The sequence below is a fragment of the Athene noctua genome, chromosome 10 (assembly GCF_965140245.1).
Source record: "Athene noctua chromosome 10, bAthNoc1.hap1.1, whole genome shotgun sequence".
NCBI lineage: Eukaryota > Metazoa > Chordata > Aves > Strigiformes > Strigidae > Athene > Athene noctua.
This window is the reverse complement of record NC_134046.1, coordinates 3,896,281-3,921,239: the sequence shown is the minus strand read 5'-3', so window position 1 is coordinate 3,921,239 and position 24,959 is coordinate 3,896,281. Positions and strand designations below refer to the sequence as shown.

General features: G+C 45.4%; 2 protein-coding genes across 5 annotated transcripts in view; both read left to right on the top strand.

The window, feature by feature from the left end:
* Nucleotides 1-4,410, top strand: part of FAM107A (family with sequence similarity 107 member A) — a 31,196-nt gene extending 26,786 nt beyond the window's left edge. The window contains exon 4 of one of the 2 annotated variants that reach the window (XM_074914544.1): nt 1,168-4,410. In XM_074914544.1, coding sequence (XP_074770645.1) covers nt 1,168-1,275 — 108 coding nt within the window. In that variant the 3' untranslated portion in view covers nt 1,276-4,410. The remainder of the gene's footprint in view (nt 1-1,167) is intronic. The other variant, XM_074914543.1, reaches the window with a different exon arrangement.
* Nucleotides 4,411-5,977: 1,567 nt separating this feature from the next.
* On the top strand, nt 5,978-24,770 carry ACOX2 (acyl-CoA oxidase 2). 3 transcript variants are annotated; one of them, XM_074914423.1, is made up of 15 exons: nt 5,978-6,111; nt 6,853-7,141; nt 8,294-8,456; nt 10,764-10,915; nt 11,380-11,487; nt 12,229-12,348; nt 12,785-12,900; nt 13,327-13,499; nt 14,616-14,778; nt 15,482-15,672; nt 16,795-16,956; nt 17,923-18,028; nt 20,850-21,067; nt 22,809-22,986; nt 23,931-24,770. In XM_074914423.1, the coding sequence occupies exons 2-15, from the start codon at nt 6,982-6,984 to the stop codon at nt 23,991-23,993; spliced, it is 2,073 nt and encodes a 690-aa protein (XP_074770524.1). In that variant the 5' UTR covers nt 5,978-6,111; nt 6,853-6,981; the 3' UTR covers nt 23,994-24,770. The 3 variants fall into 3 exon arrangements, with proteins under 3 accessions (XP_074770524.1, XP_074770525.1, XP_074770526.1); XM_074914424.1 differs by having other exon boundaries at nt 5,982-6,072; XM_074914425.1 differs by having other exon boundaries at nt 5,983-6,111; nt 22,854-22,986.
* The last annotated feature ends 189 nt before the right edge of the window (nt 24,771-24,959 follow it).

Genomic DNA, 24,959 nt, shown 5'->3' with positions numbered 1-24,959 from the left:
AACCATCCCGCACGAGGCACAGACCACAGGGGAGGTGGGTGGACTGAGGCTCAACCCAAGGTAGAGCACTGTTGTTCCTCCATAAAACAGAAGCCACAGTGCATCCTCCACCGCTGCCCCATGCAGCTGCAGCACCCTCACCCTCACAGTGGGATCCACCTTGCACCACCTTGCCCAGAGCCATCACCACACACCACTGGCCCTGGGGCTCCTCCAGGTCCTATGTGGTGTCCTCGGGGTGTGTTTTCCAGTTTAAAACACCCCAAAAAGCACAGGGGGGCTGTTGCAGCACCTACCACAGGGGCGCTCAGGACCCTGGGGTGAGAGGCTGTGGAAGTCCTGGAAGGTGCAAGCCCTGCTGCAATCACACCCTGCTTTTGGGAGCAGTTCCTGGCATGTACCCTGGCCAAAAATATTTCTGGGGAAAGCAATATTCAGCATGGGTGCTTGTCAGGAGCACAGCCATGCCCTGGGTGCTCTGCTCCTGTCCTCTTACCCAAACCTGTGCAAGAAGCTTGTTGCCACTAAAAATAAAGCCATTGCCTCTCCTACATGCTCATATTTGCACTGCAAATGGATGAAAATAGCTTATTTAATTAATGGCGTAATAGTTCCCTTGCAATAATACCAGCAAAGCCAGGATCACTTGAAAATCAAAGCCCAACACTCTTAGAGAAGAACCAGGAATATGAAACAAGGTGGTTTAGGGATAGATCCATAAAGACTTTGCATATAAAAGTGAGGCAGTACAACTTACACACCCCCCCTTAGACAATAATCTAACGCTGAGAGGTTTCCCAGGCTCACAGGCCTCTTTTGCTGGGAAGGATTCAAACCTCCTCTTCCCTTCTCCATGCCAGGTCTGAAGTGAAGCACTCCCCTGCTTTTTTCTGCTGGAGATGTTCCTCCTTGGAGGAAAAAAAGAAAAAAAAAAAATTTAAAAAAATAATTAATGTTTCAGTGGGACACAAAAGAGACTAAGGATAAACATGGCTCTGGTGTAATGGTTTAGAAAAAAGAGAGCACTGACATGGGCACTACACATTCATTAGACTCTGGGCAATAATAACTGGACACCCAGCAATACTGAAGGCTACAGTTTTAATGTAGCTAATGCACTTTTGTCCTTTAGTATGCACAGGTAATGGTGACTCTTCTTTCTTACAGTTGGAGAAAGAGCAGGAGAAGCAGGAAGACCATGCACCAGAATTCATTAAAGTCAAGGAAAACCTGAGAAGAACATCGACGGTGACAGGGAAGGAGAAAGCAGCGTAGCTTCTGCCAAAACTCCACGGGGATCCTACCGAGGCCGACGCTAACACACGCACGCTGACATCTCTGTACATGGTGGACTTTCACAGCCGCATCGTTGGGGCTACTTCTGGCTATTAACACTTGCTCCAGTAGAAGGCACAAAAAATGGTATTGCCAGCCCAGGAAGGTATCACTGGGGAAAAGGGGCAGTATTCACAGAACAAGTAGTCACATGAGGAGATGCAGAGAGAAATGATGTTATTTCCTTCCCCCCGCCCCTCCCCAAGTTGTGGGTGCATGATAACCTCCAGCTAACTCTTGGTTAACGAGACACTGTGACCATTTAAGTCGGGAAACGGTGGATGGATGGTGTGGGGGATTTGTGCTTCTTCACGGAGGCAGGCTCACCAGGGATGGGGTGACAGGAGGGCAGCTGCAGCTCCTCCTGGAAACGGACAATCTACGTATTACTGAGAACTGCCCAGGTGACTGTAATGGCTTTCCCAAGGGTCACTGGTATTGCACCAGTGTGCAAGCCAAGGCTGAGGCTGTGTGTCCCAGCAGCACACCTGTACTCTTAGCAAAATCAACCTCTGTATGCCCATACCAATGCAGCACAGGCAGGTGCAACTGCTCTTCACAAGCACCTTTAAACCGCATTTCAAACCTGGTAAAAAAAAGCTATTTAGGCATTTTCATGCTCAGGCAGAAATACATTGGACTATACCATCAACGCTCCAAGTGGGAGGCAAATGCCCTCTGCAGAAAGCAAAAGCTGGGTGTTTTCAGTGTGGGTGTTCATGGAAGCGTGCAGTGAGCAGGCAGCAGATCCCTGCGTGTGTAGCAGACAGACAAACTGCTTCTTGCCTCTGGACTACTGAGCTTCAGCCCCTCACCCAGCAGCTACCATAGGGACCCACAAAAAATATCCCGTGATTGAGAGTGGGTAAATAAAAAAAAAAAAAAAAAAAATCATACTGGTGTCAGGCTGCTGTCCTGTTAACCACCCTGCACACAGCTGGCATCTGTAGGCACCAGGGGCTACAGGGCACGTAGGGACCGATGCAAACTATTTTTCAGTGCTCCTCATCCCCTTTTTCAGAGGTCAGAGCTGCCTCTTCTCAGCTGCCACCTTGCAAAGTTAAAAATCTTCTTGCTGCTGGTATAGCAGAGCTGAGATAGATGGTGCATTTGTATCAGGTATGGACAGAGCCTATCATATTTATGGGGCACCCATGCCACGTCCACAGCTAGAGCTAAAATGGCACCTTCAGGAAGATCTCAGCTGCTTGCTTCTCGCATCAGCCCTGATACAAACAGCGTCACTCACCCACTGCCTTCGAGCACCGAACGGCAAGCCTCAACGGACCTAGTCAGCTGGGAAGGTAATACCTGGTTAAACAATGTCTACTACCCACATCTTCAGCGGATCCATATGTAAATTAAAGGAAACTGGGTGTTTATCCCATATTAAAAAAATTACTAATCCATTCCCTCCTCTCCCTGGTTCAGTGGGGTGTTTTGTTTCCGAGAGCTGTGGCTCAGCCTGGCAGCTTGAGTAAAACATCTGAGCCACCTCAGGTGTCAGGAGCAGCGATACAGGTGGGGGCTCACAGGGCAGATTGGACTATAAAGGCCCTTAACTCAGTTTCAGTCCTTGAGAGCCCCATCTCATGGCACTGTCTCTGCAGTAGTTTTTAAGCCCCTTGCTCATCACGCTTATTTTAAACAAGTTTTTGTTTCAGAAATCCAGTGCACGTTGGCACTGCGGGTCAAACAAGATCTGAAAGGATCTATTATGGCCTTTCCAGCAGTGAAGCTTTTTATGTAAGTTATGATTAAAACCATGAGGAAGAAGCAGCATCGGTCAGTTTTTTCAGGGGGTAAAACAAGCCAAATTCCGTCAAGAAAAAAAGGTGTTGCTAAGAATGCTTGTACACAGCTGCAAAGAATGCTGTGTGATACTCCACAGATAACATCGGTTTAAATAACAAGCCAGAATTACTGTGCTGGAGTTTTGTGAAGGGTTATGGCCCAGATTAAGTAACCTTGATCAAAGAGCTCAGAAAAATTCAGCAAATTAATTTGTAATTTTGCCACAGATGGGAATGCACTCCAGGAGAGGCAATCTGTTCTTCCATATGCACCAGTGAAATCAGTGTTATCAGCTCACCTGGGCTGGGACCGGGGTATTTATGCAAGTCCTTGGGTGGGAGCCATGCAGTAAGCTCTGGGTAAGCTGCACGCTCAGATCAGCAATGAAAAGGTTGAAAATGTTTTGCTGCAGTCTTCCTGAGTAGGCAAATATTATCTGAAAAAATAAAATCAAATCAAGGTGTCTCCCTTTGACTGTGGTGTCCACCAAGCACGGAGTGGGGCTGCACACACCGTCCGGGATCGCTAAGGGGTGCCTGGGCTCATTTTCAGTGGGTATCCAGAAGGGAAAGGGAGGGCTTGGTCATACTCTCCTGACTCAGGCTGAGCTAACAGAGCCACAAGAAATCCTTCCAGTGGTGGTGGAGGTAGCAGAAAGCCCTGACCCTGCTGCTCCCTGGGATCCCAGGGGCTGTGAGCCCCACGGGACCACCAAACCAGCCACAAGCAGCCCCATGGCACACAGCGGGGCACGTGGCTCCAGCCCTCCGTGACAGCACGCTGGAAATGATGCTTTTAATGTTCAAGCGTTGGCTTAAAAATCAGTTTTCCAACACAGCTCTTCTCACCCCTGTGAACTGGTAACTGCCTGCCCAGCTGGGCCCAGACCCGGAGTCTGTACAACCCTCACTGATGCTCTTGGGCTTCATGGCACCCAAAAACCCATCAGTGTAGGCATCACCAGGAAGATTTTGGGGTATCTTTGTGTCTCTTTTTCTTTTAAATTAATTCCTCCCTATGCCCTTAAAACACATTCCTGAATAAATGTGGTGTACGCAGAAGATACAGATTATCAGAGTATTGATGGACGACAATTTTTTGCACTGTGTGTATGTTGCCTATGTGGTACATAGTTTATATTCTGTGTTTGTGTTTATACATTTACATAAAAATATGTCATGCAACTCTACTTAATTAACTCACACTATTTAATCTGGATGCTTCTGAAGAAATAAACTAAATGATGATTGTATATTTTGTTCTCTTCCACAAGGAACTGAAAAAGCTCCGAGGATACAAGCAGACAATAGCCAAATAAACTCAAAGAACATAAAAATCAGTGAAGGCTGACAGCAACTCCTTTGTTAGTGCTGTGTTAACTTACTCATCAATGAGCTTTTTTTCATCATCCCCACCCAATGCTGCATCCATTGCTTATCCCTATACATCATCGCAATTTGCTGAAAGTTTAAGGGCACAAAAAGTGTGGAATGAGGCTTTGTGCACTGAAACTCCCCGTGTTTGATTTCTAAGTGGCCACAGATGCCCACCTGCCTGGCAGGGTAAGACCCACAAAGCCAAGGAAACACGTTGCCCTTGGATTTAATTTAAAACCTCAGTTTTGAACTGAAAGGTAATTCTCACGCTGGCGAGCTCACTTCATTATTTTTTAAATATTTTTAAAGTGTTTTAGCAGCAATCAAAGACCGCAGATTAAATAGATAAGAAAAAGAGGATGCTTCATACATGTGGGTCACACACACGATGCTCCCCAAGAGCCAGGCCTAAAACTGAATGCAGCAAAGCAAATGAAAAGGGCTTCTCTGTCTCATTAGCAGTATCCATAACGGCAGAGACACCAACTTCCCGCTGAGAACAAGGCACAGGTGGTACTTGGATGCATTTCTCTGACACCAGATACCTGCTGGGGTTGCCACGCTGGGAGGTACACAGCCCTCCCAACCCTGCACACCCTGCAGCAGTGCTGTGGGCAGTCAGCTCATCGTTAGGGATGAGGGCTCATCGCTTAAACCTGTTCTTCAGGTCAGGTTTCCAAAACATCTTCCCACCTTGTTGCTGCTTATAATAATCCCTCGCTTGTTCTCCTGCCATGGCGGGTTGCGTACTTCATTCCCTGGCACAAGCAACACAAAGGTGAACATGTCCAGTGAAGAGCACGGCCTTTGGTGGAACACGAGACCAGAAGACTCAGGCAGGCCTTTGTAAGATGCTTTATCAACCTTTCACAGCCCCAGCCAGCGAGGTTTTGATGGGCTATGCCCCAACACTGCTTACACTAATCACACACTTGCTTTCACACGCAGATGCCAAAGGCAGTCGTTTGTATTATGACAGTTCCTCATGTGGAACACAGTGGGACAGACTCAAGATTGCTGGAGGTGAAGGCAGCACACACCCTATGGCATCCTTCCTCTGCCTCCCGGCATGACCCAGCCTGCGAGGCACATCCCTGGTCTCCTGGCTTGCACCCCAAACTGCAGCAAGGGCTGAGGGAAGGGCCATAACCGAGCTGGGAAAATCTTAAGCAAGTTAAATCTACAGGAGAAGAGCAGTGAGAGCCCAAGGGGTGCTCTCCTCCATTCTGAGCAGATTACAAAACAAAATAAAACAAAAAAAAAAAAGTACTGGGAGAAAAGCAATGTGTCACACTGGTGACGGAACTGGAAGCGCAGCCTCCGACGCACAAACAGCCTGAAGTGAAATCAGAAAAATGGTGGTTTTGTAAACGCAGAGCCTCCAGCCCTTTCGGCACTGGGAACTGTGGGATTTCATGCCTGGCAGGAGCACGGGCCGCTGCCTGCAGCGGTCAGCTCCGGCTCAGCGCCGCGCACACTCAGAGACAGCCGCGGGACGCGTTGACCTCCGTTGGTCCTGGGGACAAAGTCCCTGCAGCGGGGACACCAGGAGCCACGGCCCAGGCAGGTAAGGCAGCACAGCTCCCGGAAGGCCGCCTGAGACAAGGTACGTGGGGTTTGTGCGTTTGCACGTAGCAGAGGGACACACAGATTTTTCTTACACAGTTTCACAGAGGAGGGAGCTGGCGGCTGCGCCTGGGACGGCTGAAGGGCAGGGCTGGGTTACTCCAGTCTTGTGTACTTAGCACGCTTGCTTTCAGGTTTTTCTCCCTCCCAGGACAGTAAGACACCTGGAATTAAAGGTCTGAATATCAGAAAAGCAGGAATTAAGAACATATTAGCAAGAGTTTCCACACTTTCAATTTATTATAAAACAGTTCAGAAAGGCAGGCAGCCTCTTCAAGAGGAAATCTGCTTTATTTTCCACACCCCACGCTTTTTTTTTTTTTTTATATTAGTATCCTGTGACAAATCCTGCTAACACAGGAAATACAGGGTTAGGAGTTAATGTGAAGCTGAGCCCCATGGGAAGCAGGCAGAGCTGCCAGCACAGATCCAGCAGCCTCGGAGGAGGCACCTGTGGGCTGGGCAGCAGCAGCAACACCCAGCAGCAGGGTGGGGAACGGGCCAGGGCAAGAAAATATCTTAAATAGTTGTGGGATATTGCAGCAGTAACTTCTCATAAAATATTGGGGACAGACGGGTGAAAGAAAAAGATTTTATGTTTAAATAAGTATCAGAAAAACCTGCATTTTGAGCTCTTAAACATGCCCTAAATTGTCCTTACCATTGTGTCTTTGCAATGAGGACAAGACAGTGCCTAAATATCCGTGCAACCCCTGTGCAGGTGCAATACCTTGGCCAACCTACGGAAACCTCTCCTCGCTGCACCCACCACCTGCATATCATCCACCCACTGACAGGGTGCCCTTGCCCAAGGAGCCCCAGCCCTTCCCAGAGCAGCTCAGCTTCCAGGATGGCTCTGCTGGAGCCCAGCAAGTACTCGCAGGGCTCGGTCCTCGGCGGTGTGAATCCCGACCTCGCCAGCGAGAGGCAAACAGCCTCCTTCAGCGTGGAAAAACTCACGGCCTGGCTGGATGGCGGCGAGGAGAACACTCGGACACGGCGGGCAGTGGGTGAGTGCGAGGGCTGCCTGCGGGTGGGTACAGAGTGCTCCTACATCCCCGCTGCTTCTGCCTCTCCTTTGCAGCACGGTGGGTTTTGTACTCCGGGGTATTTGCTTATTGCCAATCTCTTCAAAAAGTGGGAGCGTGGAGTCCCCTGGTAATGTCAATCAACGCAACTCCTCTGCAGCCCCCTCCCGCTGTCTGAAAGCTTTTCCCCTTTCCTGCTCGCATCCCTGGTATCTCTGGCAAGACTGGTTAGACTGGAATGAAAGGACTGAGGGTCTCACAGGTGAGCATCCCTGTGTGAGGGGTCAGCGTTGCTGCGCAGCGATGCGCACCACGCCTGAGCCACGCTTCCAGTGACCCTCCTCGGCACATCAGGCTCATCCAGGAGGTGAATTCCTTGCGTGGGTTGGCTCAGCCAGGGCTGAGCTGCTCTCACTTGTGACGGGTGTGCCATGACTCTGTGCTCAGAAGGAACAGAAGGGAAAAACAAAATTATTTTTTTTTTGTCTCTGTAACTACATCCATATTATATGTCAGATGAAAACAGCACAGGCCACTGGGACATGCTTCACAGTGCAACTGGAGTTCAGTATAACCTTAAAGGTGAATAGATTCAAGGTTTCAAGGCAAAAAGGGAGCAGTGAGAGTGTTCAGGCTGACACAGAAAGAGCGAGCCCAAGAGTTGCTCCACAATGCTGCGAAGGGCTGGCCAAGTCCCAAGTCAAGCGGGCCAGCCAGCAGCTCCAGCTGCCCCTCTGGGCAAAATCCGGCTAAGCACAGCTCTTGCTGCCATCACAGCATGAGAACAGCAATTAGAGACAGAGGGATCCATGGCATTTTCTGTCTGAGGCACAAAGCCACCTCCAACACCCTGACCCGGACAGTGCCTTACCTGGCAGGGTCACTATTTCCACCCAGCAGACCCCTCTCCAAGGCCTGCTCAGTTCCCCTGCCCTCCTTCTCCTCCCCAAACCCTCTGCTTTTCAGAGTTAGGTGTGACAGCCATCAGAGAGAACACTGGCAAAACCAAACGTGCCTGCAGTCACCCTAAAAAGTCACAGCATCAGTGACCCCTGCTCCTCCCAAGCAGGACTCGAGGGGCTGCCCGCACCTCCCCAGCCCCAGGAGAACCAACTCCTCTGTGTTGCTTTGCAGTCGAAGCTATCGAACGTGACCCTGTATTTAGCAGAGAAAATGAGTATTTCCAGAGCCAGAACGAGAGGTACGAAGCAGCAGTCAGAAAAGCCGTTCACCTCCAGAAAAAGATGCATGAGATGGGATGGACTGAGACTGGACCTGAATTTAAGTACATTTACAGGTGATTTTTTTTTTTTTCTTAATGTACAACTAATTTTTTGTTAAAAGTGTTGTGTGCCAACAAGAATCGGCTTTAGCAAAGGCTGGGAGAGGCCAACAGTTGTCCGCTAAGGGTTTGATACAAACATGCCACAGGTTTTTACTTTAGCAGCATGCTCAGGAAAAGGGAAAACGATGATGCACGGCGGGGAACTTCTCAAAGAATAACACATAGGTACAGCGTGATAAATCACAGCAGTTCACATCCTCGATGTGAAATAGCCACTTCAGCAAGCTCCTTACCTGTGCTACAGCTTGCATACCACTCCTCAGCCATTTTCAAACATATAGCCAGAGTATGAACCGTTTCAATTCCATTCCTGACTTCCAGATAAATTAAAGATTATATTTTTCTCTATCTAGAAAAACCATACTGTCTAAACCAAACAAATAAAAACCAAAACACACAACCTTAGTTTGTAGGTAAACGGAATAAAATATTTCTCACAATTCTTTCCTTAAAAGCATTTTCTTAACACTGCATGGGGTTGAGCTCCACATTTTAATTGCTTGTGGCATGCTGTTGCCCGGCGCACGCTGTCAATTTGGTGGGGTTATATACCCAGGAAGAAGGTGCAAGTTCAAAAGTGTCGTTCCAAAGGGCAATGTCTGCACTTTACAAACCTCCACTGACACTCAGTCACTTTCTGATATTTCATCATATGAAAGATTACAATTTTTTATGCTAAGCTCTTCACCACCTACAGGGAGTGGGACTGTAAGGGGGAAATGTTCCATCAAGAGTTCTTGGACCTGATCATTATATTCTCAATAAAAAGCAGGTCTCCACTCCTCTCTCAGAAGAAAAAAAAAAAATCCCAGAAGATTTTAAAAACCTGCTAAAACTCAACCATCTCTCCCACTTGGGCTTGCTTTTATCAGGCCCCCTGGCACCAAGGGCTTGGGCAGGGGCAGCCCTGCGTTAGCCCATTTTGCAGGAGGAAGAGCAGAGTCTGCCTGGCAGGGCAGCTCTCCTCTGATCAAACACCAAGTGAGCACCAAGCTCTTACTGACAAAGTCCTGGTGCCAGCCTTGCACACATTTAAAAAACAACTTTCCTAACCTGCAGTTAAAGTAACATTATTTCTAGAAGGGCTGCCAAGGGTTCATTAAGTCTTTTCCTGTTAATCAAAGCAATTTAACTTCTCTGTTCGTATTTGCCCCCCCACACACACTTTTTCAGCCTGACTGATTCTCTCTCAGGGCCACTATAAAAGAAAGGTCGTAGTCATCTGTTAACAATAAAAGGTATCTAGAATGAGATGCTCACTACAGCACTGTAGTAAAGCAACATGCTAACAGCCATACACGCTACTGACAACAGCAGAGCCACTTATTTTCACATGTGAGAGCACATGTACTTACATCTGTGAGTTGATTCAACCGTATTCTGAGGAGTCCCAGGAAGAGGGACTACATTCCTCATGTTTTCTCAGGATTCCTCACACACAGAAAAAAAAAAACTTAAAACCAAATGAGTTCCTGATTCATAAAAAATGAGTTCCTGATTTGTACCATGAATATTACTGTACCTAAGTTCCCATACAGAGCTACTGGAATAGTGTTTTTGGGGATGTATGCAGCCCTATCAGCTGGTTATGGCAAAGGACCTGATCAGACAATAAACCAGGTGTTACAAGGATGTATTTGAATTTTGCCACAAGAAAAATAAACTCAAGTCAGGTCAAATCTGTATGCACCCCAGTATTGTTCACTGACAGTGACTGAGAGCAAACACTCAGGGAATAGCACAGTAACAAACCCACCTTACCAAGAATGGGAATGGGGAGGTTCAGGAAATCCAGGTCTCAGACACCTACATATGTAATTCAGTCTAACGTGAAGTGCCAGGGTTTGGAGGTAGGGTGGTGGGGTTTTTTTTAGCTCAGCCTTAAAAAGTGACTTAAAAAATCCTACGAAGTAAAATAAAGATACAAAGGGCTCACAAGCTGTCAGAGACACAGGAGCCTTGAAGCTGGGCTGTGTATTTTGGCGCTCAGAATGTGCTACTCGGAACAGATCATCCCTCCAAGAGCAAGTGAAATAACGAGCTAACAACACTTAAACAAACTACGTTATGAAAGAAGGAACAAAAGCAGCTTGGAAGAGCACCCTTCCTGCAGTACTGTGTTGATACTGGACATTGGGTAAGGGATGACAACACAGCAATCAAAAGGCAGCAGGTGGTAGTGTCTGGTGAGCAACGCCTCATTCCTCACAGCCCTGGAACTTCATCTATTTAAAAATACCCCTTGTGCCATCCCTGCAGGGCAGTGTCAGGAGACATCGCATTTCTCCTTCACCGCATCTTCATAAGAAGTATTTCGATGCTGGGCTCCGACAAACAGATTGCCAAATGGATTCCTCTTGCCACTCAGCATAAGCTGATTGGAAGCTACGCCCAGACTGAACTGGGGCACGGTAAGGCTGCAAAGAAAATGCCTCCATAGGACAAAAGGCTCTGGCCCAGATTCTCATGGCAATTTGAGTTCAAGCTGGGGGCAGGGGTGGCAAAATGCCACCTGTGTGTTAGAGGTTGATGTCCTCAGTGTTCCTCTGCAAGCTGGAGAGGTGCTGGCTTTGGGTTTGCCAATGTGGAAAAAAATAACAGGAGGGTGAAAGCTCATGGTTAGATAGCTGGCAGTCACCATCTGTGGAAGAAACCAGCCAGGCAGCTTGTCCAAGCTGATGGTTGTCACCATAAACCAGGCTCAAGAGATCTTTGCAGGAGATAGTGTGGGGTCACTGGGAGCATCGTCCCATGGTTCTTGTGAGGAGGGTAAACCACAAAACCCTGGTAATACCTACACCAGCCTCCGGGGATCCTCCACTTTCTCCATCCTTGCAATATACCCAGAGATATATTTTTTTTTATTTTTTTAAAGGAACTTATCTTCAGGGCTTGGAAACAACAGCAGTCTTTGATATCACTACACAGGAGTTTATACTGAACACACCAAAGATTTCTGCCATGAAGTGGTGGCCTGGAGACAGTAAGTACCACACAAAATATTTTCGTTTTCCTCATTTGCCTCCTTCAGTTATTCTGTCTGCCCTGCTCAAGCTCAGGGTTTCAGGGCCCAGGTGCTAAAAGAGGACTTCAGTAAGAGATGCACATATCAAGAGGCAAGTAAGAGACCAAAGGGTTTTGTACAAGTTCAAAGGCCAGAGGGGGACCACCATCATCTATCAAAAGCTCTTGGGTGGCAGGGCTGGAGAACTTCACCCAGGGAAACTCCTGCCTCTGCAGGAATCAATCTTCTCTTCTTTGTAAATAATGCTCAGGTGATCAAAACCTGCAGGGAGATCATCAGCATAAAGGATTCAAGTTATCAGCCAGTCTCAGCATAAAGGATCCAAGTATGAAATTCATGGCTCCCTTCAGGAAGGTATTTCACAGAAAATAACTGGAGTTACTCTAACAGTCACAGCACTTCCCACTCCCTCAGCACTGCATGAACTTTAACTCCTTATTTTTTCCTCATCTGCTGATGCAAACTGTTCATCCAAGCCTCATGGGCAGCGACAGAGGCAGAAAGATAATGCAACTTGTGAGAGGGAAGAGCAGGCTCAGAGCACAGATTTCGGCAATCTCCAGTTTCCAGGCTCTGTGGATCACACCTGCGCTGACCCCGACGTTAGCGAGACCTAACACACCATCAGCACTGCCTGCTGGTAACTGTGGAAGTGTTTGTACTGTACCTTGTCTTAAGGGAAGGTTTTTCTTCTCGCAGTGGGAAGGTCAGCAACCCACACAGTGGTCTTTGCTCAGCTGTACACCAACGGGCAGTGCTACAGCGTGCACCCCTTCATCGTGCAGATACGCAGCCTTCGGGACCATTCGCTCTGCCCAGGTAAACCACCCCAGCCTATTTTTTACTTTAAATGTTTTCTAAAACATTGGGCCCAGGGAGAGTTATAATTGCCAAAACCAAACCAAGACAGATACCCAAAGCATAGTTATCATTAACCCCAACCTTTTTATCTAAAGGAAGATTTCATGTATCCTCAGGCATATCCAGACCAAGCCTTTTCTTAACCAGAAGCCTGGGCTGCTCTGACCACCCCTGCATTAACAACTCAGTTCCGAGCCTGGTCAACACAAGTAACAGATCAAACAAACTACCACAAGGCACTGGAATGCCTGTCTCATCCCTCAGGCAAGAACACCCATGCCGGGGAAGAAGCAGAGCTGACCATGCCCTTCCTTTGAGATCTCCAGCCTGACACAAAATTGGGAGGAAAAAAGTTCAAGTGGAAGTAAGCAGGCTATGTTTTCTCTCACTGCAGGCATAACTGCAGGAGACATCGGTCCCAAAATGAATTTTGAGCACATTGACAACGGCTACCTCATGCTGCAGAACGTGCGTGTCCCCAGAGAGAACATGCTGAGCAGGTTTTGTGAGGTACGTATGGACTCACACCACGGACTCACCCATCAGACTCTCACTGTATAGCCAGAGAGATGAAGGGGACCTGCCCAAATTTAGGACAAAAAAAAAAAAAAAAAAAAATCTTCCTTTGAGGTGTCTGCTAGTCTGTGTGGTTTTATCAAGGGCAGAAGTTACCTGAATCCTAAATGAAATTTGGCGTCAGGAATTGCACATTCAGAGGTTGGGGATCACGGGGCAGGCAGAACCTATCTGAGCCAGAAGCAGGAAGCGTTTGTCTCTTTAAATGGATACATTTCATCCATCATACATAAAAATATTTAGTTTTGCATTCAGTGAAGGATTTCAATGTCCATTTTATTCTATGCACAGAGATTACACAACCATCCTAGTACTGAAGTATTGAAGAAGGTGGCATCTAACATGCTCTCTCTACTCTAGGTTCAACCAGATGGCACCTATGTAAGACAGGGGTCACAGAAGATTAATTATTTCACAATGACTACAGTGCGCATTTCCCTCATTTCAGATGAAGTTATAATGCCTCTGATGAAAGCTTGCACCATTGCCATCCGATACTCGGCGGTCCGCCGGCAGTCCAAGTTAAAGCCTGGGTAATGCCACACAAGTCCCCAGTGGTGGGAAGGGGACCAGACACCATGTTCCCCTGCACCAGACTGGATTTCTACTTTTCATCTTATCTTTCAGCACATCACTGGCTTATTTCCTGGCCCAGACAGGGTATTACAAACATGCTTCCCCGTTACTTACATTAACAAGCTTCAGTCAAAGTACAAGAGAATGTTTACAGTTCTTTCCAAGAGGAGTTTCCAAGTTTGAATAGCCCAGCAGTTCACACAGGCAACTTGTTTTTCTCATAACTGGCCTTCCCCTGTCATCCCATAACCCAGCAGAATCCAGACAAAGCAGACAAGTAGCTGATTCTTATTCCACAGCATCCTACTAGTGGGCGCGACATTAAAACACCTTCCAACATCCACAATTCCAACATCACACTTCACAAGACTGAATTTTATTAGTCTGGTGAGAATCCCTGTAATTTTTAAATAGATCTTTTCATTTGAACGGATTTCAACAATTCCCACTTCAATCTCCTTTCAAAAGCAAGAAGATTCTAATGAGAACGTGGTTTGGTTCAAGCACAAACCAAACCCAAGAGCACAGCATGCTGAACTATTGTAACAACCAACTCCATCATGCGAAGGCCTAAGTGTACTAACCACAGCAAAAGTGGTAAAGAGCATCCAAAAAAAAAAACAAAACAAACAAACAAAAAGCTCAGAAGGCTTAAAATAATTTAGACTCAAATATTTTCAGAGAAACCTATCTATGCCCAGGCCCACAAAAATCCAGTTTTTCATGGTGCAGTGCCACCACCTCCCCTATAACTTCTAACAACTTGCTGTTCCTGAAGGCTTCATCCTCATCCTCTCCCACAGCCCCTGTACAGACCCATCACACAGAGCCTTTTCTACTCTGTTAGGCTGCTTCACCAACACAGCAGAAAAATTTTTTTTTTCCCTTGTCGGGCTTGTTTCTCTAAAAGTTTAGCAAGCTGGGCAGCTCTGCTGTCATGACATCAGCCCTGTCCTGTTCATATACTGCTTCTTGATGATGAAAAATGCCACTTTTCATTATGCAATAGGTAAACTAACAGCGGCTATGCCTGTGTCTGCACTTTCCCTACTTCACCAGTTGTCTTCCAACAGGGAACAAGAAGCAAAAATCCTTGACTACCAGACTCAGCAGGAGAAATTGCTGCCCCAGTTGGCAGCAGCCTATGCCTTTCATTTCATCAACGACTACTTGCAGGAGCTATTCAACAGGGGGTACAGAGAGATCCAGAAGAAGAACTTCGAAACGCTGCCGGAGGTGAGTTGCAGCAGGATTAGCTTGTACAGCACTTCTCATCTCTAAATAGCAATGTATTTTAGCAAATGGGACAAACATTCCTCTCACCTCTAGATAACTGGAGAAAGAGGAAGCACTAAGAGATCAAACGGCACGTCCTAGGTCCACAACCAGTCAGCAACAGCATTTGCTTTAACGCCCCAATATTTTTTTTTGTTTGTTTTGGGAACTATTGCAGGGTGAAAAGTCCTTGAAAAGCACATCTCTTTGATAAAAAACTTGTTCCAGGTAGCTGCTGGCACAAAGTGTTATTTCACAAGTTCATCTACAAATGCACACACAAATATTCCCTTCTGAGACAAAATTAAAAACGTGACTTTTTAGATAGAACAGAAGATTTTGCAGCTAGGGGCTTGAAATGAAAACAGACTCTGAACGAGGGCAGCCAAAGCCACTGCTGGTTGAGAAAAACCCAAAAATGTTTAAACTGACCACAGCGTGCCCAGCACGAGGGTGTGCAGCGTCCAGGCAGGAACCAAAGGCCAAGCTCAGGGAGCTGGGTGCTACCCCAGCATGCAAAGGAGGCTCTGACAGGGATTGCATGCCCAGAAACTGCACAAAATTTAAAAAGTTATTCTGAGGATTGCTTTAGAACACTTTGTCCATTAACACAGCTTGCCTTTTTTTTTTTTTTTTTTTTTTTTTCCTTCTCCTTTTAAAACAGCTCCATGCATTTTCTTCAGGCTTTAAAGCCATGGTTACACAGTACAGCACTTCAGCAGTGCAGATCTGCCTCCAGGCATGTGGGGGACATGGTTACTCCTCCCTGAGTGGACTCCCTTCCTTGTATACTAAAATAATTGCCTCTTGTATTTATGAAGGGGAAAACACCATTTTGCTCCTGCAAACTGCCAGGTAACAATTCAAATCTGTTCATCTCAAAGCCTGCCCCCTCATTTATTCAACCTCTACCACTTCTTCTCCAAAACCAGTAAAACCAGCCACTCCTTTCTCACAGCTAAAAATACAGCTCAGGATATAAACTATTCACATCTTCTGTCTAACAGGCATGGAGGTGTGTGGGAATTGGATTATCTCTTCTATTTTGGGGTTTGGGACATATGCAGGTGCTGTTCTGCATAACCTCATTTTCCTCTTTGTCTAGTAGCACAGCAAAGGCATCGCCATACAAGTTTCGGGGTTTATTTTTTAAGCAGCCAATGAAACACTATATTGGTAAAGTGAGGATGATTGAGAAGGCAGTTGTTGGATACCGAAAGCAGATGACTCACGCTCCAAGAACAGCACTTTCCTCTGGACACGCAGACTGATGATTATCCAGAGTAGATGAAATACAGGAGAAAGAAACCACAGCTGCTTGAACTTTTAATAACATGTGTTTTTACTAGAAGGAGAAAACCAGTACACTTCCCAGGGACAGAGGTGCTACCACATAGCTCTGTGCTTGCATGCAGGCACTTCTGCACTCATTGCTGCCTCTTCTTGCGAGATCAATAGCAAGGTCAAGAGTGCTGCAGCCTTTCACTTCCAGACCTAGTCAGTCTGGGTCATAGCAGAGATGCCACAAAAATAAGGGAGTGGGGAATTCTCCTTGGACAAGGGTCTCATGTTTGTTAACAATGTGACTGTGTGTTGGGGATCGCAGAGGGTAAGACCAAACCACCATCAAGATTCCCAGAGCATTAAGACTCGGGCTGCAAAGTTGATAATGTACCTAATCACCACGCTGCTGAGACTGCTAATAGCCACAGCAAGTTTCTTCCTAAAAATTCGTCTCTACGGATCACTGTAGTATTAAACATGGTCGAGAGGCAACCCCTGAGACTCAACACAGATCAGGTTATTACAAATAACATCCAAAACAAAAGATCATTACTTGAACAAGTCCATTCCAGAGCAGTGATGGGATGGGTCACACCTCGCTGCTCCCCACCCAAGCCCACTTTACTTTTCGTGTGACCGCTTGCTGCACAGGGATCACCACCATACCCTGCTCTGACTGTTACCTCTTCCCAGGTTCCTGATTAAGTGCTTCAGGGCAGCCAGCACCGGCCAGCCTGTTCCACCATCTGTCACCTATCTGGCTGCAGTGAAACCTGGGAAGTGTCCTGCCAAGAACAAGCTGGAGTTTCTCAGTCCCAATATTTACACTGAAGCCTATCAACACATGGCAGCCAGGTCAGTACAGAGGATGGGAAATCGGGTTTCTCTTTGACATCAGAAATGTGTTAAGAGCTCAGCTTCTTCCTTGCTTTAAAGGGAGGTAAAATAACATAAGTTACACAAGAATTGACACCATCTGCTCCTGAAAGAGAAAAGGAAGTCTCACACAGGATTAACAGCCACGTCAGATGTTCAGTACGAAGATTTCACACTCAGAACATCAGAAGTCTTTAAGTCACGTGCTACCTAACAACTATATTCCATAGAACTGATTCTATGCCAAGCTGATGGCACTCTAAGTAAATCCCAGACCACATCACTGAGTTGCCATCCAGTAAATCTCTGGGCAACTGGACCCTGTGTAATTCTGTACAGAAGATTAAAATTTCACGTACCTGTGAAACTGATGTTTGTTTTCAGTTAACACCACAGCAAATAGAGCCTCTCAGCTACATAGTCAACTATTCAACACAAATAAAAATGGTATCATGAGTGGTTTCAATATTACGTGCACAGTTACGGGCCATAGAGGTGTCACCTCCAAAAACCAGGTAAATAGATCAACAACCCTGCTGTCATTCAAATCAGTGTAAAAACAGCCATTCCCCTGAAAGCTTCAGTGTCAACGGGAGCAGGATTTGGATCCCTGTGTAGAAAAGTTGAAACATAACATCAGTCCAATATATTTTGTTTTGCAAATTCTTCTTACACATGCACAACCCAAGAAAAACTCAGCAGATCCCCCCTGGTAAACTACCCTGGGAACTGAGAAGGCAGAAGTCCTTCAGTACTGGGGTGGTCTGGGTACTCCTCCCAGTTTGTACTTGGGTTTTGCATAATCTAAGTTCGCTCGTACTGAGTGTAGATAGCCACAAACGTCAGCAATGCCATTTTGCTATACGATCACACACAAGGCTGAGTACGAAATGAGTGCACGTGGGCTGCTATATTCACATACAATATACTTTTTCAATTTTCCAGACTCGTAAGCAGCGCAGCAGCTAAACTACAGGACCTGATTCAGTCCGGAGTCAAAAAGCACGACGCATGGAACCAGTGCACAGTGCAGCTGGCACAGGCTGCAAAGGTTAGCAAAACTGATCTGCTTATTTGACATTTGTCTTTATGACACAATATGCAACAGGAATGGCATGATTGGCTTAAAGTCTCAGCGCTGTTTACTGTTTTCTCTTAGCATCCAAGGGATGCCACAAAGACCGGGGCACCACTGTGGTCTACATGGTGGAAAAATTGTAGTAAGTAGCAAATCCCTGTCTGAAGAATTTGCCACCTGAAAAGACCAAGTAGAAAAAGACTCGAGGGAGTAGAAACAAAAGGGAGGGAAAAAAAAAAAAAAATACACTCATGGTTATACTGCCACTACTAGCAGAATCAGACCTCCCATATCCTGCAGCAAGAATCTCCAGCTAACACTCATCTTTCCATAAGAATCCAGAGTTTCTGGCTCCCAGAAAGCCTCCTCAGAGCCACCCCTCTGCAAGCTGGTGGAGTCAACAGCAAGGGTGAAATATGTCTGGTATTTCTTACATCCACCGCTCACACAAGGCAAGATAACTGCAGGGAAAACAATGAAAAGCTGTGATAAGTGCAATGTTAATTACTATTGAAAGAAAAATCAAATCGAAGTCAAATTAATAAGAGATTCAAATCCAACTCCCAGTTCACATGGATTAGACAGGCAAGCAGCATGCCTTCAGCTGAAGTAGGGCCAGGACAGCACCATTTTTTCCCCAGAACAGCGCTTAGGGCAGAACTAAGCAGAAAAGAAAGCAAAATGGGAGAAAAGCCCTAATTTTAAAAGAAAACAAAAAACAATGATACTTCAATGTCTCCAAAAAATCCCAAAATTCTTTTTTTGATATGGAATTAGGTGCAATTCCTTTACAACTATGGTGAAGGTCTTCCTTCCTTCCTTCCATTTCCTTCCCTCCTTCCCTGAGGAAAGGAAGTTTTTGAAACAGGTCCATGGCTTATTCAATTTTTAATGAAAAATAACTCGCTGTAATCTACTGTTCAGCCTAAGCAAACCCAGACTGAAATGGACTCAGCAAGAAGCCCCAACAGGGAAAAAGGAAGCCTACACACACCGGACTGTGGTGATACTGTATTGGTGATTTCATAGTAGGAAACAGCCTCTCCGTAGTCAGTCAATTAGATGAAGTCCTTGATGAGTCAAACTCTTTCTCAGCAACAGCCGAGATCTTTTCAAAGCCATCGGAAGTGTTGATCAGCTCATACCAGTAAGCACAGTTATAACCCTTCAAAACAAGGACTCGCTGACTAAGGGAGAAAAGACTTGATCTCAGCAGCAGCATTTTTTTGTGGTCACCTGTTTGCCGTGCATCACTCCCCATTTTCAGCTACGCAGCCTCAGTGGAAGCAGCAATTATCAAATGCTGTAAGCTTGAAAAAGAGCAGAAAAACCTGTGTCATTGCCTCAGAAATAAAGGAGGCCTCCTATAAACAGAGCAACTTGTAAAAATTACTTTCCCAGTAATTGTTTAAATGTATCTTTCCAGTGAAATTAAACTGAAGTAAAATGTTCCTATTTGAGATTACCTCTAGAAAAAGCTCTAAGAAGCACTCACCACACAAAACCCCGAACAAGCCATTCCCCCCTGCACCCACTCTAACGGGGGGCCGAGCTCTCTGGACTGAAGAGCAGGGGAGACCGTGTGTCAGAGGAGGAGCTGGAATCCTCTGAGAAACAAGGAGGAGAACTCCGACACAGGACTAGTCAGAAATAAACTATTTCTGAAGAGCCTAACACCTGCAGAGAGGTGGCTGTGGCAGTGTCAGTGGTGACTGTGCTGCTATACTCTTCAGAAAATGGGATCTGGGCACTCAGAGTTTCTTAGATACTTCAGGGAGAGGAAGAGTCACTCAAACCCCTTGAGTTTCTCCCATAACTTTAAATCTTTGATGGCTTTCTGCCTTCTTGGGGCACTTCTGTATTTACTTCTTATTGCACACCTTCCCCTACGTGACCGCAGAGCAGCTCGGTGAACTGATGCCTGCCAGTTCTCAGCCGAGCAGATCAGACACCAGGTGCAGCTTTGCTGCAGGCTCCACACAGGTTATTTCCTCGAGTAGACACGCAGCTTCTCGGGCAGGGTCTGCAGTCCACGCTGGCCTCCACGCTGCTTGGCGGTGGCAGCATGAAGAGCCGTGGGGCAGGTGTGCTGTGCCCACACCCACAGCTGGGAGGAGACCTGGACAGCAGGGGAGAGAACCCACACAGATCCCACCACCACCAACCAGTGCAGTAATGTCAGCGTAACAACTCACCCCCACAAACAGTCAGCCTGCTTCATTTGCTCTGGAGCTCAGTTAATACTTCTGTAACTTGAGTGTTAGACCCTGGTGTCTGTCCCAGAAATTATCAGTTTACTTAAAACCACAAAAGCAAGAGGTAAGTTTGGTTGCTGTTCTCTCAGAGATGTTTTCAGAGCTGAAATCCTTCAGACATTGAGCCCCACGTACCACGAGTCCAAGGTCTTCCACAAAAGAATTTCCTCCTGTTGATGTATAACCAAGATTCACTTGCTAGGGGTCAACACAAGCACATTCCAATGTGTTTCCATCAGACAAACTTTTTGGGGTATTCATCCGAAATATTTAGAATAAGTACTGCCATGATTTCCAAAGTGGTTTTCTAGAGTTTACAAATACCACAGTGCTGACTGTTTACACCCCCAATTCTCTCCTCTACTGTTGCTGTAAGACATGAATGCCAAAGGCCTGGTCAACCAGCAAACAAAGAATACAGATGGGAAAAGTGCCAGGGAAATGAAAAGGTTTTATATTCTTTGCAAGAACTTCTGAGTCACTTGGCCTACTAAAAATGTTTTGAGGTACATTTACTGTTGATTGCAATTGTTTTCCAGGCTCACTGCCACTACATCACAGTGAAAAACTTTGCAGAAACTGTGGAAAAACTCAAGACTGAGGCTGGCATCCAGAGGATTATGAAACATCTTTGTGACCTCTTTGCGCTGCATGGGATCTTCTCGAATGCAGGAGTTTTCTTGCATGACGGATACATTTCTGGAGCTCAAATGGACATGATCACAGCATCGTACCTGGACCTCCTGGCTGTCATTCGGTGAGCTGCTCTAGCACGAGAGGAGACACACAGATAAGTCAGTTTGTCCCTGTGATAGATATAAAATGGCGCTGCTGTACCTATGGCAACATCTCCAAAGTCAATTCACCTCACTTGGTTTTTATTTTCATTGCCTGGCAGCACTAGAAATCAGCTGAAACATCTACACAGAGCTCATTTTCACAGCAAAATAGACCTAAGTGTCCAGCTCCTCTGCAATCTCTAAAGTTCTGTAACATGAAATCTGAAATTATAAATTGAGAAATCCTGAGCGCTTCCTGCCCTTTGCAGTAGAGTGAAAGCAGGAAGGTTCATAGTCAGAGCAGCACTGGCAGGAGGCAGCCACAGCAACCGATCATACACCACAAAATCTGCTTAAGCCACAGCTAATACAGCCTACTCTGTTGCCATGGCTGAGCTGCAACTGGTACCCAAACAATCCTGCCTACAGCTAGTTCAGATGCATCTGCTCGACACCATTTATTACTAACTACGTGCATTCTGAATATGCTGAGGTTTTAACTTACCACAACACTCACAGAGGCTTTTTGACAAAAGGTTCATCTTTCACTATTCAGTGCTGTTAGTTAAGAACAGATTAATTTACGGTGCAGAGAAGCGAGTTGCTACTGTATGTAAAATTCTACTTAAGCCACCTGAAAAGAAACGAGAACACATCGTAACCAAGAGGTGAAGAGGACTGAGCCAGACAACAAGCTTTTTCAGAACTGATGGCAGAATTCAAGTGATAAGCTTCACATAACGTTTTCAAAAGCCTAACACATGGTCATCTCTGGAATTCATTACAATTTCTCTGTTAGCCCATGCTTGTTAACAGGATTCAAGAATGGAGTAGGCATTTACCTGGGTAATTAGAGTCAGCTATTTACCATTAGTAGAAAGGACACAAACCCTTCCCAGGCAGTAGGAGAACCCAGCCTTTCCCAAACCCCCAAACAGCCCTTCCCCAAAAGGAACTGCAGGCGCAAACGCCAACATTTGAGCAAACCACTTTGCATCCCCGTGCCTCAGGCGTGGGGTACAGTCAGCATCACTTCTGACACCCAGGACTATGGGAGGATGAGGAAAAAGAAACCACCTCTGGCTTAGGAGAAGATGCTGTCATTACATACTTGTCCTTACGCTGTAGCTCTCTCTGGCTGACTGCTGTCAGATTGGTCCCTGGGTACGGTTCAGGGTTGCTTTGTTCTTACAGACACAAAGAGAGTCGAAGACCTTGACAGCCCATGATGAGGTAATAGGAATACTTAACAGCAGATGAAGGTTGAAGATCAGCAAAGCACATCAATCAAGTAGCAACCTTATTCCGTTTTGTAACACAAACACATACAGCATAAGTAAACCAAACCAAACCAAAACCCTGGGAAAAAAACAAAAAAAGAAAAAACAAAAAAAAAACAAAAAAAAACAAAAAAAAAAAAAAAAAAAAAACAAAAGCAAGAACTGGCAGAGATTGCTGAGAAAACACCTGATGTGAGATTGAGTCTTAAATTAGGGAATCAGGGACAGCCCCCAGACGATTACAAAACCCTGCAAGTACCCATTCAACAATACAGACTGCTCAGGGTGTTAGTGGAACATGTCTCTGAGGAACCAAAACAAGCAGGACTTTCCCCAGTGTAGGCAAGCGGAAAAAAAAAAAAACAGCACACGCTTTTTAGATTGAGGAACTTGGACAACTGACAACTTTAACTGTGACTTATTTATCTCTCTCACAAAGCAATACCTGCTTCAGTGATATGAATGTCATTCATCTGCTCCTCAGGAAGGATGCTGTTCCACTAGTGGATGCTTTTGACTTCACAGATAAGAGCCTGAATTCTGCACTTGGCAGTTACGACGGGCAGGTTTACCAGCGGCTGTACGAGTGGGCTCAGAAGTCACCCACCAACAAGCAGGTAGGGATGCTGGATGACATCCAGGCAACCTCTGCATTAGCCAGAGCACAAGATGTTTGCTTTTCTTTTAATAAAAGCAATACAGATAAAAGTAAGCGGAATAAGAGCTTTTAATCCTTAGTATCGCACTCTGAACCTGCGATACTCCAGTTATGCCACCTATAGTCTTAGCTCAGATATTTAAACCTAACGATGAATTACAGCCCCAGAGTACTAGAGCTTGTACCAGGGAGCTGGACTGTCACGTGCCACCAGTGTGGTTCTGGTATTTAAATTTATATCGCTGAGGTAACGTTGTACAAAATAAGCTAAAACAAGCCTGTTGTTTTATATAGTTTATATATTATGGAAAAACACTAGAGCCACTAAACACGGGATATTTTCCCTATACTGGTACTTTTACTAGTGCAACACTCGCTTTTTTCAAACGATATGTTTAACCAGAAAGAGTATAAATGTTAAAAAAGGCAATTTCATCCTTCACGGTCTTCAGCACTTTCACTTCTTAATTCATCCATATCGTGGAGCAATGTAAAATTCTGCGTGATGTAAATAGCTATTGCTCTGTTTGAAAACTCACTTTTGCCTTAAGTGTGATTTTTACCGTGGTAATCGGCAGCCCTTTGAAATTCTACGGCTGAACACAAAATTTGCCTTCAGCAAACATTCAAGTCCAAGCATATTTTTTTTGAAGTTAAATAGTATGCTGTCCCATTTGGGATGAGTATTGTGTACTGATCGTGAAGGACCGCACATACTGTAGGGAAAGAGATCTTGCACATAGCTGAAATAGCTGGAGGTTTGGGGATTTTTTTCTTTTTTTTTTTTTTTTTGAAGTAGTCCAGATTTCTGTATTTCAGAGATCATTCTTAAGAAAAAAAATTATAGCCTTTGCCTTCTTCTTAATTACCATTAATTCCCTTCCACATCCTCTTTCTGAACAGATGAGCCCAGCCTACGAGAGGTATTTGAAGCCACTTCTTCACAACACACAATCGAAATTATGAAGACCATGATCTAAGGCCACACATTTCCTCCTGTTCTTTGTACAGCACTACATTTTATGAAGCATCAGTAATGACTAATCAGAATTAATAATCAGTTGCAACAAGTATGAAATAAGATTCTTAGCATTTGCATTTAATCAGACAGAAGTCAAACAATGCTGAGTGGTACCCACTGTTACAAGGCAATCCAGTCAGAAATAGTCTAGGATTTGCCATTTTCTAACCTGAAGTGTCCTGACAGCATCAAAACTATGTCACTGGCTTTCTTACTCTTTTTCAAAACCACTATATGATGATTAAAGAAAATAAACCACACACTATGAGCTCCCCCTCAATGTGTTATAACTCTACAGTGCCTTAAAAAAAAAAAAAAAAAAAACAAAAACTTTACTGAAAATATCCAAGGAAGGCAAAATTATGGTCTTTGGTTTCTAAGAACAACTTGTTCTCTTAGATCAAGAAGTGTATTAGAAAGTACATCTGCTTGGACAATTAAAATAGCTCTTAACTTGCTCAGCGGTGGCTAATGAAGATTCAGACAAAGCGGATGCCAACTTCAGTCCGCAGAATTTACTTTCCCATTAATAGAGCCACTCATACTGTCTTTCCGTAAATCTTGCTCGCCAATAAAGTGTATTATTTGGAATACTGCTTCTCTAATTATTATACTTCATAATTATGGAAAGGGCAGGCTGATCCAGACCAGTCATTAATTTGCCAGTAAATGAACTGTTGCAAAGAACATCTTGTGATTATAATTCAATGCCAGTTAACAGAGATATTTCTTACCACATGTTGCTGGAAAGAAACAACCACTTTTCCTGAGCTTCATCAGTTCAGCTTTTCTTTCCCTCCCTCATAGAAAGAATAAACTTCTTACTGTGTCTTATTACAAAAGTCAAAAACCATGCCATATATAAAGAGAGGGAGACAAAATACGATGGAGAAATACACCCTTGAGACAGG

Bases quoted from the DNA above. Each gene is read 5' to 3' on its own strand.
- ACOX2 (XM_074914423.1), top strand. From the start codon at position 6,982: ATGGCTCTGCTGGAGCCCAGCAAGTACTCGCAGGGCTCGGTCCTCGGC. The intron at 7,142-8,293 runs GTGAGTGCGAGG...GTTGCTTTGCAG, and splicing joins TCGGACACGGCGGGCAGTGG to TCGAAGCTATCGAACGTGAC. The intron at 11,488-12,228 runs GTAAGTACCACA...TTCTTCTCGCAG, and splicing joins GAAGTGGTGGCCTGGAGACA to TGGGAAGGTCAGCAACCCAC.